Raw genomic sequence first — 18,543 nt, 5'->3', positions numbered from 1 at the left:
ATGTAATATATATATATTGTGCACCGTACCTAAGTGTAAAAAGTTGAACAAGTTAAAAAAGGAAAAGAAAATAAAACTTATTGAGATGAAATGATTGAAAATGCATTTAATCACCCCAGCTAAACAACTGTCTACATTGATTATTCCAATTGAAAGTTGTTGTGATCCTTTTCTTAACTAGTTAGTAGTTTTTTATATGATAACACCAAACTTCCAAAGGCATTTATTAGTTTAAATAATTATTTTATCTCCTCAATAATTTTTTTATATATAAAGGCAACTCTTACTTCACACCAAAACATATACACACACTTGATTTATAAGCTTCTTTCAAAAAGGAAAGCAAACACCACCTAGTTCATTCATTCTTTGACATATCATAATTAGTTCAATGGGTTCCAATATAGTAATTATTTTGATGATTATTGTGGTATTAAGAGTAGTAGTAATAGAGGGTGCAGATGAAAGAGCATTTTTTGTGTTTGGAGATTCATTAGTTGATAATGGAAATAACAATTATTTAGCTACAAGTGCTCGTGCAGATTCACCACCTTATGGCATTGATTATCCAACTCATCGTCCTACTGGACGATTCTCTAATGGCCTTAACATTCCTGACATTATCAGTTAATTATATTACTATTCCTCTTCCGTCGTTGGTCTGTCGCTATTTTGTTGAGATAAATTTTACTGTTTAGCTACAAATTCATGGTTAAATAATTCAGTTTTTTTTGTTTAGTAGTGACCATATTATTATATGGCCATATAAAGACTTGTTATAGGACCCTCTCTCTGCTTTGTGGTTTGCATTCCATTCCAAAATATACATCATTATGTAAATTAACAAGTTGCATGCACTATATATAAGAAAAGCGTAAATTACATGAAGATTAGTATGAAAATTCATAGGAAACTTATTTTGATAATTGATTTGATAATTTTCACCTTATTTTGAGTGTGAGTTAGATTTAAGATCTATTATTTTATATGGTATTAAAGTCGATCCCTTTTCCAATCACAATTACATTAATTCCAACTTTTTTTAGTTTCTATATTTTCTTTAATAAGAGTTGAAGTCTTACAATCTTCAAAATATTTTCTTCCTTCCTCATTATTTTCACATTTGGTGCTGCTGTGTGCATGCATGCAACATTATTCTGTATCAGGCACACGTAGTCCTTCATGGGACAATTTTGGGATCTAGAATTATTTTAACTATGTATAGTAATATAAGTTTTCGTAGAGTTTAGATGAAACCCCTAACTATAAAGTGGCTACGCGGCGTCCACCACTGGCTATGATTATCCATTTAGTCTTTTTGTTTAATACGTTGTTGTATATAATTATTAATTAAAATTTATTTTTTGTCCTTGTCAACGTAATTATTAGGTGAAAAACTTGGATTAGAGCGTACATTGCCATACTTGAGTCCTGAGCTTCAAGGGGGAAAGCTTCTTGTTGGTGCCAACTTTGCTTCTGCTGGGGTTGGCGTACTTAATGACACTGGAGTTCAATTTGTAAGCTTTTTTTTTTGTTTTACCTAGTTTTTAATTATATATACATACATACATATATACATATATATATATATATATACACACATATATACATATATATATGTATGTATGTGTGTATATATATATATATATACACACACACACATATATATATATATACATATATATATGTGTATATATATATATACACATATATACATATATATATGTATATATATGTGTGTGTATATATATATATATATAATTACAGATTCAACGTTCAACTACATGGTCAAAATTAAAGCAGTTTTGTGTATGTTTGATATCACATTAATTGGGAGTAAAGAAGCAACATTTTAGCCTATCTTTTGGTTTATACTTTAATAATTTGACTTATAGTACTCCCTTCGTTGGGATTTTACTTTTTCTATATTTTTTAATAACCGATAAATCCGTTTTTGATCTGTCCTTTTTTGACCCGATCACAGCCTTCTAAACTTGGTGTATAAAGGGTCCGCCCCTCTACCCTTCTCCACTTAAAAATCTAGCTTCGCTTTACTTGTCAAATTTTAACTTGACATATATATTACGATAACAATAATTGATATATTATGTTTATCATTTTACTCTAATTAATTGATAGAGTTCAAATAAATTGAGGGTATAATATGAAAAAAAATTGTTCTTTCTTAATTTATCAAAAAAATTATCAAAACTGACAAGTAAAAGTAGAAATTAAATTAGAAAATATTTGACAAGTGAATCTGAATAATATTTTTACATAGTTTTCAAATATATAAAATTCAATTTTTAAAAAAAATCTATATTAAAATTTATAATCAAAATTAAGAAATTTGAGTCTCGATTTATGATATGAAGAGTTTTTTATTTTTCAGGTAAATATTATAAGGATTGGACAACAACTAGAGTACTTTGCAGAATACCAAAAGAGAGTGGGAGCTTTGATAGGAAGTGAAAAGGCAAAGAAATTGGTGAAAGAGGGTCTTGTTCTAATTACACTTGGTGGCAATGATTTTGTCAACAACTATTATTTAGTCCCTTTTTCTGTTAGATCTCGTCAATATATGCTTCCAGATTATGTCTCTTATGTCATCTCTGAGTACAAAAATGTTCTTCAGGTAACAATTATACATACTCCCTTCTTCCTCATTTTTTGTCACTATTGGGACAACAAAATTAAAATTTTAAGAAAATAATTATGACGGGTAAAAATGAAAATCTACTTGGACAAATAAAAGTATTCTTCTACAATGAAGCAATGCAGACCTACTTTAGAGAGGAAACAAATTATGCATGTGATTAATTATTGTACAATTCTTAGTTGTACATATTATAAAGTTGTAGTTACTTGATGTAGCACATGGTAAAGACAACTTTTTTCATTATTGAATTTGAAGATCTATCATAATGCAACATGAATCTCTAATAATTGACCAATAATCAATTTAAATTATATATACTGACGGTTTAATTTTATGATGCAGAAACTCTATAACTTAGGAGCTCGTAGGGTTATTGTGACGGGGACAGGGCCATTAGGTTGTGTGCCCGCGGAATTAGCCCAAAGAAGCCGGGATGGAAGCTGTGCTGATGATTTGCAGCAAGCAGCAGTATTGTTCAATCCACAACTAGTTGAGATGCTTAATGGTCTCAATAGTGAAATAGGCACCCATGTTTTTGTTGCAGCAAATACAAACCAAATGCATTTGGACTTCATTACTGATCCTCAAGCTTTTGGTACATAATTTAGCCCTTCATAATTATTATCACCTACTTACTTTACTCATTCTTAGCATATACAGGAAAAAAAGTTAGATGAGAGTAATATAGGTTGTAGCAAAATAAGTTAGCCTAGGCTTTAAATGATATCTCACATTTTTAGTCCTTTCTAATAGCTACTACTATAAATAATGAGAGCATAGGGTAAAGGTAATAATTGTTCTCATAGGGTCCGGAGTAATTTATTACTATATTATTTTTACCACCTCCTAAATAGAGTTTACAACTTTTTTACTCCTTTGATAATTCAAATACACGAACTTGGGGCGGGAGGTGAAAGATATCTACCATCTGACCAACTCCCTTTAGTCTTCTTGTATTATATATATATATATATATATATATATATATATATATATATATATATATATATATATATATATAAATTGTACGGTGTAACTTTTATACACTAGTAGTATATATTAGAAGTTTTACACTATGATGAATACAAGTAATTGTCCATGATAAGAGGGATAATAACCTAGAAAATAGGGCAAGTATTTGGTACAACATGTTAATAAACATGCATTAGTTAGATACTATGTTGCTTTAGACTCTTTGAAAATGTCAATGGATGTCTGCCGATTCCTTCAAAAGTAGTGCACTTTTTGGAGGATCCGGTACGGTATGGCATCCTTTTTGGAGAGTCCAAAAAACATATGTTACATATATATATAGTTGTTTACTAACTTTGAAGGTAAATGGAATATGGGACAGGATTTGTGACATCAAAGGTAGCATGTTGTGGACAGGGACCATACAATGGGATGGGGTTGTGCACACCTTTATCCAACTTGTGCCCAAACAGAGATGAATATGCATTTTGGGATCCATTTCACCCCACAGAGAAGGCTAACAGAATCATTGTTGAACAAATCATGACTGGAACAACTGATTACATGCACCCAATGAACCTTAGCACCATTATGGTCATGGATTCCAAGGCTTAATAAATTCTACTCTCAATTTATTTAAATTTCCACTAGAAATGTTATTCATTTGATGTCCTTTTAGTTGAGTAATTCCTTCTTTGAAAATGTAAGTGTTATTGAGTATATCATTCTCATAACTTGTATTCCTGCATCTTTTCTTCTAATAGTATGTCTTCTTTTTTGTTTTCTTGAATTTGTGATGAACACGAGTATGTATTATTGGAAAATTTACAAAAAAATTGGAGTATGTCAGTAGTGCAAGATTCTAATTTAGATGTAAGCAAAAGAATTGTTACAAATATTAACAAAATTAGAGATTATGCATTTCTACAGTAGAATTATACATCTAATCCAGAATCTATTGTAAGTTGTAACAGTCTTTGAGTTGTAATTATGCAATCAAACCGTATATTTATAATTGCATTATGCCGAACAAATAAAATTTTTATATTGTGTAATTACAAGGCACTTTCCTAGTAATTTACACCAAATGCAATGGAGCTTAGCTTTCCAAACAGACCTAAAGAATTTTCCTTCTTAGGTAAAATATTATAAGGATGTTGTCAACGGTTGTTTGAACATACAAACATGAAATTTTTTAAAAGAGAGCTCAACTATCTCAAGGCAGATGAATACTTTTATGTAATATAGGTGTGGTTAATCCAAAATGATTCTTCTTGTGGTTTCTCTTAACTAAGCTTGCATTAGATCTTCTTGAAGGAAGGATGCCCTCAAGGGTTTGATTCAATTATAAGAATGCAACATGAGATGGGTATGCCAAACACACATGATAAGTCAAATCCTACTACAAAAGAAGAGCCTAAACTTTAATTGGAGAAGGATAGAGAGGGCACACTCGTTCACTGAGTTTCTGAGAGCGTAGCAAAATTAGCAATGCAAATACTCTTATTACTACCAAAACTGTTTGCTCTACAAAAGGCTTCCACCAATCAATACTAAGCAAAAATCACTTGAAGACAAATAACATGACAAAAATTCTAAAACAAAGAGACATTTGGCTTACTTAGCTTTAAGGGTTGTGCAAAGGATAAACTGCTTTACTGTTTTGCCTCACCAATAATGGTGATGAATTCCCAACATCTCTAAATGGTGGCTTTTTTAGTACTCCTGATTTTTTGCTGCAAGAACGTTCTGTTCTTATCCCAACAGAAGAAAGTTCTGATCTACCACTGCTGTCATTGGCTCCGCGATTTTCCCTCAGACAGTGCATAAACATGCACTTTTCCTTCTCTAGTTGTTTCCCAAGAGAAACGGGTGGAAAATCTTTTGTTGAAATCACTTCAACACCTCTTTGATTTTGCAAGTTCTGAATGGCATTTTTTCAACCGACAAACACATGTTTTTCCTTCTCAATTTGCTTGGCCAATGACAATAAAGGTGAATTCGGGGTAGATGTTACCTCTCTCTGATCATGTGCCATGGATTTCTGTCCTTGATTTTTCCAGCTTGTCTTTTGCTGTAGTTAATTCACACTGCATATCCTTTGCCTTGGTTTCAAATGCTTGTGCTTTGCCTAAAAGCAAAGAAAATGAGATAACAAAAACAACATATCGAGTAAAATCCCACAAAGTGAGGTCTGAAAACCTGTTTTCCTTTATTTCTACATTTGACAATTAAGTTTAATACATTATTATTAATAGTATAAAAGAAATATAATAATTATTTTCACCATACTATTGCATATATAAGGTGGAGTTTTGGCTAATCCCTGAAGTAATACCCAAACTTAGGGTACATCCTTACGCTACAACTGTGAACAAGAAACATCCTTCAAGTTTCCAAAATTTACAAGAAACATCCCTCTATTAACTTTTGTTAAGAAACTAACGGCTGAAATAAACATCTGTGTCAAGCACATTTCCCCCCCAAATCTCCATATTCTATTGTAATTTTGTTCTTCTCATATACGTATGTTTCAAGTTTAAAGTTTTCCCTCCATCGGGATATTACCAACTAATGGTTATACTCTGACGGGATCGCAGAGCTCATATGTGTTTTAGCTTCTTCTTTTTTTCTCTAAGTATTATTTTCCTCATTTAAGTCTAAATATATTATATAGGTTTCTTTTTGCTGTTTTTCTTCTGTTTTGCCCAAAAAAATTACTGATTTATTTGCTTTTTACAACTGATTTACCAGTTTTAAACTTTTTTGTTGTTGATCCTTTTACTGTTTACTATTTGTTTACCAATTTTTTTGTTGTATGGCTGCTTTTTGGCTAATTTGGTGTTGTTTTTTCTAGTGGTTTGTCAATTTTTCTGCTGATTTTTTCAACTCATTGCTGTTTTTTGCTGGTTAGGTGCTGTTTTGCTGGGTTTTTCTACTGGTATGCCGGGTTCTTTTTTGTATTTTTTTAACCATTTCTTTTCCTGTTTATATTCAATCAGAACTAAGTTGCTTAGACTTTTCACTTTTAGTGCCGCACCCTTGTCGACACGACATGAGTGTGGGTGTGGGATCTGTGTCCGATTTGGTCAACTTATTTTGGGTACTTTGACCAAAATCGATAGAGAAATTTTGGACAGTTTTAATAATTTCTATAATCAATACAAAAGCTAAGATGAAATTGAAGAAAATGAAATATCTTCTATATAGAAATTTCTAATTCACTCATTTTCTTTTGATTTCCTTCCAAGATTCTCCCCAATTCTCCATATATCTCATAAGTTAGGTTTTATAACTTTCTTTTTAGATATCTTAATTATATTTAGGTGAATCCCCGCACCCGTCTCCATACATGGATCCATATCCCTGAATCTTAAAATTAGATCATGAAGGATCCAACCTCCAGATCACACCCGTAACGAACACCCGCACCCAAGTCCGAGCTACTTAGAATCAGACCGAATATGGATATTTGGAAGGAAGTCATGTGCTTGGCACACGTATTTATTTCAATTGTTAGTTTTTTAACATAAGTTATCAGAATATTTATTGCAAATGGATAGTTGATGTTTTTTCATCACAATCGTATATCTATATATAAGAGAACCCTCAACCAGATGAAGTGGCGCCACCGCAAACTTATATATTCTCACCAACTACCCTTCCCATTCTCCAGAAAAACGCCACAATCAAACATCGCTTCAACCCATCAACCCTAAACAACCGCTTCCCCGCTTCCTTCCTTTTAAACTTATTGCGGCCCTTCAGAAACGTTGTCTCTATTTACAACGGACACCACCATCTTAAGAATTGAACCACAGACTATTCTGATTCTCTAAACTACTTCATGTCTACTGCTTCTGCCTGTTTCTGCTCACCAACCTCAATAAAATCCCAAAGTTCTCCACTACTGCCTTCGAAGTTGTGCTCGACGGCGGACCAAATACGTCACTATTCAGGTATGATACTCATTCAACCTACTATCCATTCTCCCTTTTCCCAGCACGGTCCCAATAACGACTTCTTCTATTAAACATTACACTACAATCCAGACTTGTATGTTTAGCACTGAGCCTGCCACACTCACACCAGATCATCCAGGTATGCTGCTTTCACTTTGCTATACTCCTGCCCCTGTAAGCCTTGGGAAGCTTCTCACATTTCCCATCATCAAAAAAGAAAAATTGGACTCCTCATATGGCTAATTTCACCCTTTATTGGCTGCCCCAGCCTTATTCACACTTTAAGTGATCTTAGGCGTATTTATATGCCTAGGAACCTAATAATATCCATATTTAAGCCAAGTTTGAATTCAATTTGTGTTTTTTTATAGTCGTATCGAGTCTTTTGGTTGTATATGAGCTAACCAACATGATTAGTTGTATAGGTGAGCTTGGATAAAGAAACGAGCATTTAAATGGGCACCGGAAAGTGTGAAAGGAACCAAGCCGAAAAGCAGCAAGAAGGAAGAGTGAAAAAATGAAGTCAATGGAGATTTGTATCCTCTACGCGTCGAGGAGAACGATGTGATTCGTGGATGCAAATTAGCAAACTGAGGCAGAACACACTTTTCCTTCTTCATGCTGTGGTGAGGGATTTTGAAACTTGTTCGCAAAATTTGAGTTGAGGCAGAACGGTCCGTGTCAAGGCCGCGTCGCGGAGAAGAGAAAATATTCTCAAAATGGAATTTGTCAGGCTCTCCGCATCGCGCCTATAGATGTCAGATTTGGCCGTTTCGACTTTACTATAAATAGGTTAATATTCTATTTTATTAAATTATTCTTTTTCTGGGTTCAAAAGAACAATGATTTGGAGAGCTACTTCATCAGTTTTTAGGGTTCTTTCCTGAACTTTTCTATTTTCGATCTTTGTATGTCATTTAAACATTGTTTGATCGACAATACCATTATGAGTAGCTAAATACCCTAGTTCTAGTGTTGTGGCTACAGGAATATTGTAATTGATCAAGTTTTTATGGATTGTATTTAACTATTATATGAATTCTCTTATGTTCTTGTTTTTCATATTTCGTGCCTGATCATCATTGAAATAAACACATTGTCCGAATTGAACTCGGGAGAGGAATAAGAGGATAGAACTTGGGGCATAAGGAGCATGATTTTCTCTTACTAATTAGGGTTAATTTGCATCTATGATAGGGATATAACTAAAAACCATGTTGATCATTATACAGGAAGAAATCGTAATGCTCGGTACTTGATCCAACCTATCCCCGCTCACGATGTGATTAGGTTGTCATTTATCGTAGGCGATTAGAGATCGAAAGACCATAATCACACACTTAACCATGTGCTCATTAATTTGATAGTTGATAAACATCCATTTAAATAAGATAAATTGCATGAATCCTGATAAGAGTTGCAGCCCTGGACTTTACCCAATTATTATTTGAAACCCTTGAAATTGAATCGCTATTGTTTAATTTTGTTTAACATTTTGATTAAAAAATAAATCACTCTTGAAATCTTGATAACACTTGTGTTAAGCTGAAAGTTTTGGGGAAATTAAGTGATTCTAATCGTGAGTCCCTGTGGTATGACATCCGGTTATAAAAGCCACTTAAATACTTGAACGACTACGTACACTTGCGTGTGTGATTTGGGCACCATTAAGCCTCCTTTATGTAATTCCGCAATATGATACCTCCCTTAGTTGTTATTACTTACATATCTTTTTTTTTAAAGAGAGGTAACATTTACTTCTATATATCCACAGGTATACTACATCAAAGTGTAGTCCCCCTCCAAAAAGTTTTACTTACATCATTTATAACATCTTCTAGTTACCACCAGAAGCCAGTCAATGATATTAAACACATTTTCAGCATCCCCTATTACTACTTGCTTACCAAAAATAGAAAGCCCTAGGCAATTTGTCTTTATCTTCTGGATATTGTTCTGTTTTCCTTCAAAACATCTTTGATTCCTTTTCTTCCAAATTCTCCACCAAATGCAAGCTGGGACAATCCTTCATCTCTTCTCTTTCTTTCCTGCATTTCCATCCCATCCCTGTTCCAGCATTTTAGGACTTTTATAATTCTCCCAAGCTTTGTCCACTTGATCTTCCTCTTTTGGCACAATTGATCTGTCCATTTGCAGTGTAAAAAAAGATGGTTGACTGTCTCCACCTGTTCTTCACATAAATAGCAACTAGAATGTAGATTGGGCTTCCTCTTGTTTAAGTTCTCATGTGTCAAAGACTGCCTCCTTTGACTTTTTTTGCAAGCTTATTGTTCATTCTTATGGCTTGCCACGTATCTAATTTTACTGCAAATATCTCTTTACCCTTTCTCTATTCCAAAATTTGTTGAGACTACATTCAACAGCTACTGAATCCATGCATTAGTTCTCCTTCGTTGCTGCTACATTTTATAACGTTCAATCTTTCAGTGCTTAGAATAAATACACTTGTGCTACTTTACGCAAACTTCAACTTGTGCGGGACACTAATTGTGATTTCCTGCAACTTACTACTTTCATTATACACCTTATACATAAACACGCAAGAATACACCAGTGGAGGAAAGAAATAGAGTCCATCCTACACACCTAACCCCTCCAATTGATTGCCTGGGTACAGATTATACCTTCTACTTCTTCATCGTTGGCCACAACAAAATTGTCTTTCTTTTTTGCTTCATCAATTAAACTACCTCCGGTCCCCCTCGAATGGGCACACACTCACATGTCAAAATTACGGATTGAATGCCTGCGGAGAAACCAAGAACCACTGACAGCCTTCATCTGTCCAAGAATGCTCTGCAATATCCATCAGGCAATGAATAATGATTGTGGAACTGATACTTAACGTACAAAAAAAATGTTATCTCATGTTTACTGTTTCAATTTGCTGCCCCTGTGCTTCCAGTTACCCGCCCACCCCTCCTTAGCACACTTTACATTCACATTGTTTTGGCAATGTGACTTTTGTCCGACTAGTTCACCGCCCATTTTATTTGTATTATGGTACAACTAGCTTTATAATGGTATATCCTTCGCTAGCTTTATTGTCCCTTCATTTACATGGTTTAAACACAACAAAGCTGGGCCAATGGTTATTAATGGTACACATCATGTTCTGTGAATTTTTCCTTCTTGACACAATTGAGATGTATAGTCGAATTTCATGTCCTGTAAAACTTCCCTCCTTGTCTCGTAATGAATGGTGTTTCTACTTGATTATCTATATGCTGTTTGGGAAGAAGTTCCCAAACGTAAAAAGACTCATGCTTTCGAGTCTAACATGCGGATAAAGCAAAATGATAAGCCTTGATGGACTCAGATATTAGGTTGTGGCTGTTGGAATCTAATAATCATCACAACATCATTAGGAAGTGAAATAGTAAATCCGTTAGTTAAGATATATACATGCATAAGAGTAAATCAGTTTCCGGCAAAATAACTTCAAAGATTATGAACAGATAACAACCTGACATATCTTAGTATAATGTGCATTACCACTTATAATGATAAGTGGAAAACACATCTGCAAAAAAAGTAAGAGATAATTGTATGGGCCTATTATCCGCTCTCTATCCTACTCATCTAACATCTAAATTCATCACATCCGAAACCCACACTCATCATAAAAGAAATTTCAACAAGACCTCAGAAACAAGTATATTTCTCCAAGTAAACTCAAGATGAAGTAGAAAATCATCATTTCATCATCATCTATATAAGTAAAAAGACAATACAAAGCATTCATATGGAACTTCATTATATAAAAGGACTTGACCTTTCCAACCAAAAAGATTGACAGACGGAAACTACCCATAGAAGAAGCAGAGAGAACAAACAGAGAACCAAGGCAAGGATGAGGGCAGAGGGAAGGATGAGGGCAGAGGGAACAAATGGTGTTCACGACCAGTTTTATGAACCTTTAACCCGGCATTGAGAAGAGAAATAAAAATATTTTTACCTCTTAAGGCTTTTAGAATAGAGACTCATACCACCATGTGCATTAATATTTAATTTTAGTGGAAGCTCATATAGGATGATGGAGGGGAAAGCAACAGTTAACATAATTCTGAATGTCAAAACTACACTTTGAGAAAAACTACACTTTGAGCAAAAAAACAATTAAGGCATGGTTTCACATGTGTGCATCATTTCCCTCCAGAGGCAAGTGACATGAAGATAGACAAGCTTGTTTCGACTTTTGAGACAATAGTTTATTAAAATTAATCTATTTATGAAAGCACTCTTTACCTCGTGATAATTTATGTTCTGGATCAAACGATGTAAAGGAACAGCACGAAAAGGGAAAATCTCTTCACCTCAAGTTCCATGAGCTCACGCACTAAGCTAAGATCTGCAATTGAAGGTTGGCCACTCCCAAGCAAAAGTCGCCCTTTTTTCTGGATCCAAACAGACTCGATATTAGCAAGAGATGCCAAAAGGACTTTCTCAGCTTCTGCTGCTGCTTGTGGATTCAAAGTCAACCCAAAAGCAGGAGCGAGAACAGTATCAAAGATATATCCAGCTGAAAGAAAACATAAGCAATGCTTCAAAAAACTATTGGAAACAGCTAAAGAGTGGGATATCAAGTTATCAACAAAAAGTAGTAATTAGGGAACATAGGTGAAAAGACTACATATCCTAGTGGTTTTAGTTACTGTCATTGTTGAAGAAAAAAAGTCACCACCATGCAGTAGCTAAACTCACAATTAGAGGTTTGAGAAAGGTCAGGTGTTTCAATTTAGAGGAATCAGGTCCTAAAGATAGACTAAGAAACTTGTAGGCTTGCAGTAACTGTCTTGCATTAGGTTAGTAGCGAGTATCTTAGCAAAGAGCATCATGATAAGCAGATTCTCTTTTTCTAAAACTCATACAAACAAATTCCCTTGATTAATCTCATTTGGGATAAAATTGTAATTCAGTCATTGCCTTAACTGTAGCCTGTAGGCATCTTTCTGCCCAAGTTCTCGCAAATCCCAGCATTTACCACTAAATTAACTCAAGTAAGGTCAAGGTAAAGTAATCATAATTCAACTGGAAACTGAAATAATCTCAATATCTGATATAAGCACCTGTGCCATGACGCAAGTTTGAGTGATGCCAATCCAACATAGAGTCTACCTTTGCTCTTTTGTATTAGTCGGCAGGGTACCTTCAATAGGAGTAAGACAGTGTAAGAAAGAGGAGTTAAAGCAAACACTAACCAGGATAAGCATTTATAAAACTTAAGAGTGTGTACATTAGTCTATCACTAAGAATTAAGAGCAACGCTGTTCACAGGCACCATAGACGTACTTTTTTTTTCTTTTTCAGATAAGTTGGTACAGTTCATAGGTTCTGATTGAAGACTTACTGTGTGTTCACATTCATCTCTTCTCAAATTTGTATAGGGCTTGTTTATTATTCGGTGCTGTTGTTGAGCAGGCATTCTCCAATCTGCTAATTCTTTCCTAGTTCTTCTTTTCTGTTGGAGTGCTTCTTTGGTTTGTTCAGGTAAAAACTTGCCCGCATCCGATATTTACACCAAACAATGTACTTTACCATGGTTAAGTAATAAATGAGATGAAAATGCACATTAATTAACCATAGTTAGGTGATAAAAGAGTATGCAGAAGACATGTGTCATGTTTTTTTTTTATGAAGTAAGATGTATTAGAAAGGCATCAAGGAGATCCAAATTACATACACAAATATATGGTTAACTCCAGAAAAGAAAAACACCTATTTAATCAGGGAGATAACCACAAGCAAAAGAATGGTCGCTAAGCCATATTGAGAAAACTAATGAAATCTAAGAGGGGTAATATATCATTTATAGGGGATAAGTTGCTCCAATGGAAGAGATTAATAAGGCAAAAGAATTTCAAACTGCTAATTGGAGTTGAGATATCATCAAAACATCTAAGATCCCTTTCCTCCCAAATACACCAAAAAAAAATGATGGAATCATCTGCCAGGTCGTCTTGATGGGGTTATCAACTTCTCTGGGACTCCAACTTCTAACTACTTTTTTGAAACCTCGCTGGACAATCCAGTTGTTACCAGCAATTGAAATAAACATATTCCAAAGAGCTGCTGCCACTGGAGAGCGCAGAAACAAATGAACATGTTATTATTGGTTTGCTACAAATGACGGGTTTCTTAGCAAACCAAGATGTGTTTCTCTGCAAAACTCTACTACTCTACTCTCAGTTTAACATCACACAGTTGCCAACTGCAGAATTGTTCCATTCGTAATGCCGATTTCCATGTTCAGAGACAGATGCAATATGGGTTCCGGTAAACCCAACATTTTAACATGGAACTTGATATTTACGTGATCATTAATTTTTTAATAACTATTAAATTCTTAACAATAATTTCAGAAGTGCAATGGGTCCAGCAGTGAGAATATATAAGTTGAACCCATCAAATTTAAATCCCCGATCCGCCCTGGGTTGTATTCCATGTCAAGGACGAGAGATTCAAAGAGTATTCATTTCCATGATACAAAGCATTTGACTAAGGTATATACTCAAAATAAGTCTACGCACTTACCAATGATCTGCAATTCCTGGAAATGCACAAGCCCGATATCTAAGAATTGCATGACTGGATTTCATCGTAAACAGTTCTGGAAATCAGACCTCTTTGAACCACATTACTCCAAAACATATTTAAAAGGGTATTCTCATCAGAGTAAGAAGCATTAAAACTTTTGTACATTTTTAGGGTTATCATTAGCCTTCTTTTGTACATGTCGTCTAACAAATATGATGCAGCATCAACCTTCCCTGCCATAAAGAAAGCATATGCAAGAGTAGCATATATTAGACTATCTCCAAGCACTCCCTTTGTTTGCATAATGTGGAAAACTTTTTCAGCACCATCAATTTTACCTCTCCTACACAACCTCCTTATAATTGCCCTATAAAAGGAAACATCAACAAGATGACCTCCTTTCGCAAACTCATCTGGCAATGAGACAACAGCTACCTCATTATTCAGATGGCAGTAAGCATCCACAAGCCACGAATATGAGCAGTAGCTAGGAGAAAGTCCAACCCTAACCATGTCAAATAATACTTCTTTGGCCCCATCCGTATCCTTTACTTTACAAAATCCATGAATCATAGCATTGTAAGTAAAGCGGTCAGGTTTTAGTCCACCTTCCAACATCTTATTTTTCACCTTAAGAGCAGATTCCATATCCCCGATCTTGCAGTAACCATTAATCAAAGTGTTGCAAGTCACATTATCAGGTATGACTTTCTTCTCATTCATCTCATTTAATAGTATATTTGCATCCTTCATCTGGCCTTGCTCACACAATTTCCGAAGAATTGAGTTGTAAGTAACAACCCCGGGATACAAACCCTTTGTCTCCATTGCGCCTTTCAATCTTAAAGCTTCAGCAACATTGTTGGCTCTGCAATATCCATCTATCAATGTGGTGTAAGTAACCAGGTTAGTCGTAGAACCTTTAATTTCCTTGAAAAGTCTCATAGCCTCCCTCATCCTCCCTTCCCTGCAGTAACTGTAAATTAAGGAATTATAGGTTACAATATCAGGACATACTCCTGCTCTTTCCATCCTATCCTGCACGCACAAAGCTTCATAATGCATGCCTTTCTTGCAGTACAATGATATCAATGTGTTATAAGTGTAAAGGTCAGGCAGTGTAGCTTTAAACTCCATTTCTCTCAATAAATCATCAGCCCGCTCTACATCACCAGACTTACAACAGGCATGCATAAGCACGTTATAGATATAGATATTTGGAAGGACCCCTATTTTTTGCATCTTTTTGTAAATTTTCCACAAAGTATCAGTCAACCCATCCTTGACCAATGAATTCAGAAGGGTAGAACAAGCATGTGTATGGGGCATAAGCTTACAAACTCTCATATGCTCAAAAACTTGAATTGCATCATGGGGTAGTTTTGAATTAGCATAGAATATCACCAACCAACTTAAAAGATGTGAGTTCACATCATTATTCATATTAGATCTCACAAGCGCATTCAGAACTGTCGGTGACGATAAAAAGTTTTTGACCGCCACCTTCTGAAGCATGTCTTGTGCAGTTTTGAAGTGTTTTTGTTTGGTGAGTATGTACATCATAGTCCAAGAGGATTGCAACGAATGCTTGTGACTGGGAACTGATTCAGCCCACTGAAAGAATGACCATGAGAGGGAGAAATAATATTGTGATATATGAAGAAGAGCTTGGCTAATAGTGGTGGAAGTCACAGATGAACCAATCTTAGGCTTCAAAAGATTGTCCCAGTGCCCCTTGAAGACAACTGCAGCAACAGCTTTGACCATTTCATTGTCCAAATTAGCGCGAATCAAGTTGGCCATGGAAAAAGAAGATAGGCAACCCACCAAACGTTCAAACCACACTGGTTGTCAATATTTGTTGCAGCTTTTGCTCAATTAGTTATGTGGTTCAAAGATGTGGGGAAAAATTATTGAGACTCAGTTCTCGACTTTGGTGTATCTCATCAGTCATCAAACTCATCAATGCTGGCTGCAAAAGTAACATAAAGACCAAAGAGAAGATGATTTCAGAGTAAGAACTCAAAGATAATAGAATAAATTTACTACCAACTATAAAAAAAAAGAGAGAGAGAAAGAAAATGTATTAATTGTAATGAATTCAGTCCCTGCATCTAGAGGCAGTTCATCCTTGAATGGATTGATGCAAAGTATAGTATTCTTAATACTTATTGATATTCTTTGTTATACAAAACTATTAATCGATAGAGCACAAATCAGCTAGCTTTGATTGGGTAATTGCCCAGATACGTGTCTTAGAAGCTCAGCACAGCTGTACTTGGCTGTGACAGGACGGGAACTAGTCAAAAATCCGTCATAAGTACCTGCTATATATCATCATCTTCTACTCTATCCATGTTTTGGTCAATTAATAGCTTAAAGAAAAAATATCAGGTGTGCTATTTTAAGATATAAGCAAGTGGCACATTTGAGAGTGTTCTACCAAACTTTACAACCACCCACCAACAAAACAAGGTTTCTTCTTTCTCATTTGGATATTTGACAAAAGATGAACGTCTTCAGAATTCTCTATTCACCATGACAAATATCTCCCATTCTCAAGCAAAGCTCGGCGTCGGTATAATAACACAATCAGTATAAAACATGACTACTACAGCCCCCTTACCAATATCCCATTAATTCAATCGACAAAACATATTGTGAAGCCAACATATAATAATTGTCCCCGGAACTCAGATAAAATTGTGAAAGGACTTTGGTTCCTTTGGATACATCATTTCAAGCAACAAAGACTGCAGGGCAGTGCATACTTGAGCAATTAATGGGCACAAATCTGTCACACTTTTTCTCATGTTCCACAAATTGATGTGAAAACGAACAAATGTAAAAGCACAAAAAGAAAAGGGCAAGGTTCTCCAGCATAACAATGAAAATAAAGGCTTAGTCCAAGATTTTTGAATAATGAATTAGTTAGAAGAAAACATATTAGTTATCTAAAACCAAACAATAGATACTTTAGAATGGCTATCAACTTATGGCACATATGATAACCCAGATTTTTAAGCAAAATCTTTTATCAAGTAAATGAAAAATTAGGGAAAGCTCACACAAGAATTAAGTTGTGGTTAAAGGCATAAAAAACTGCAATTGGGGTTGCCCACATAATCAAAAGATGTAATAAATAACTTATTAACAACTCCTGCCGTAGTTGCTATCAACCTGTGAAATAATACTGAAAGAATGGAGTATAATCTGATAGAGGACGGACAAAAGAACCCAATTAGAATGAACCAGAATCGTGCAAAAAGGAAGTTCATAAGGCAAATCCTCTTTTTTCCCCTTCATACATCATTCTCATCATAGACATGGATAGAGTTTATGCAATAAACATAATACAAATTTCTTTGATTTATCATTCTGCTTTCAAGTTCATTGAAGATTCAATTTGAGCTCAACAAATGAACACTAAGCCTATGAGAAATAAATTTCTGAAAATAAGGAGAAGAATGAACCTCAGTGTCTCTGGATTTGAAATTCAAAGCTAATGGACTGATGGAGTTGTGAACGGAAACTTCAGACAATCGGCAAAATCTCGCACAGAAACCGCCACTAATGCTACCAAACTCGAACCCAAAGAGAGGAACTTTATCAACCTTAATGCGAGTTGACAAATCATACGGAACCAAAGCTGAGGTTTTATCGTGTATTCACTGTGTTCCAAGCAGTGCCCAAATCCGAAATTTTGTATCCAACAAGTACATTTAAAAAAAAATTGACTAATGGATGTAACAAAAATAATTTAAAGTTAGGCATCATATCTATATTGGATTCTAAACGTAGATTTAAATTTAAACTTTGACTTTCAACTTTCATAATTCACAAACAAACACTTTAACTATCCAATTTTTAAATAAATAAATACATGAGTCTACACGTAGGACAAAAAATGACATGTAGGATCACATATAGGACATTTGTGTTTATTTGTTCAACTTTATACAAATTTAAATGTGCATTTGTGCACATTCAAAATTAAAAGGCATAAACTTGATTTGAAGTCAAGTTAAAGGACACGTTTATATATTATGCCTTAAAGTTATATACTACATACAAAATAAAGAATACAACCAAACAAACTTTTAAAAAAATAATTCTATAAGAGCCCTTTTTTTATTTTGATTGTTTTATAAAAAATTTCAAGGTAGTTTAGTAATTTGAATTAAATTTTTAAAACTTATTTTAATTTTAATTAAAAATAAAGTCAAAGTCAAATCAATTTAAATTTTGATTGGCTATTATATATTAAAAAGATTGTTAATTTTTTAAATTGGATCTAATTAAAAATTATTTTATCAAATAATATTAATTTTGATTTATTTCTAACCATAGATTTATTAAAAGTAACTAAAACAACTCTTTAAAATGGCATAA

General features: G+C 34.3%; 2 protein-coding genes across 11 annotated transcripts; one reads left to right on the top strand and one right to left on the bottom strand.

The window, feature by feature from the left end:
- Nucleotides 1-291: 291 nt before the first annotated feature.
- Nucleotides 292-4,421, top strand: LOC101245452 (GDSL esterase/lipase At5g33370). Its single transcript, XM_004237458.5, has 5 exons — nt 292-626; nt 1,390-1,517; nt 2,393-2,635; nt 3,002-3,254; nt 4,014-4,421. Exons 1-5 carry the CDS (start codon nt 392-394, stop codon nt 4,244-4,246), a joined length of 1,092 nt encoding a protein of 363 aa, XP_004237506.1. The 5' UTR covers nt 292-391; the 3' UTR covers nt 4,247-4,421.
- A 695-nt stretch (nt 4,422-5,116) lies between these two features.
- LOC101265725 (pentatricopeptide repeat-containing protein At5g38730) lies at nt 5,117-17,902 on the bottom strand. Of its 10 annotated transcripts, XM_019213546.3 has the most exons (7): nt 17,625-17,871; nt 14,149-16,123; nt 12,965-13,146; nt 12,684-12,763; nt 11,931-12,136; nt 5,649-5,762; nt 5,117-5,555 (listed from the first exon to the last, which is right to left on the bottom strand). In XM_019213546.3, exon 2 carries the CDS (start codon nt 15,952-15,954, stop codon nt 14,188-14,190), a length of 1,767 nt encoding a protein of 588 aa, XP_019069091.2. In that variant the 5' UTR covers nt 15,955-16,123; nt 17,625-17,871; the 3' UTR covers nt 5,117-5,555; nt 5,649-5,762; nt 11,931-12,136; nt 12,684-12,763; nt 12,965-13,146; nt 14,149-14,187. The 10 variants fall into 10 exon arrangements, with proteins under 10 accessions (XP_019069091.2, XP_069153252.1, XP_019069087.2 ...); XM_069297151.1 differs by having other exon boundaries at nt 11,863-12,011; nt 12,965-16,123; XM_019213542.3 differs by having other exon boundaries at nt 5,117-5,762; nt 11,863-12,136.
- Nucleotides 17,903-18,543: the final 641 nt, after the last annotated feature.

Source organism: Solanum lycopersicum, chromosome 4, assembly GCF_036512215.1.
Source record: "Solanum lycopersicum chromosome 4, SLM_r2.1".
NCBI classification, from domain to species: Eukaryota; Viridiplantae; Streptophyta; class Magnoliopsida; order Solanales; family Solanaceae; genus Solanum; species Solanum lycopersicum.
The sequence above is the reverse complement of the archived record's forward strand: the minus strand, read 5'-3'. Positions and strand labels throughout refer to the sequence as shown.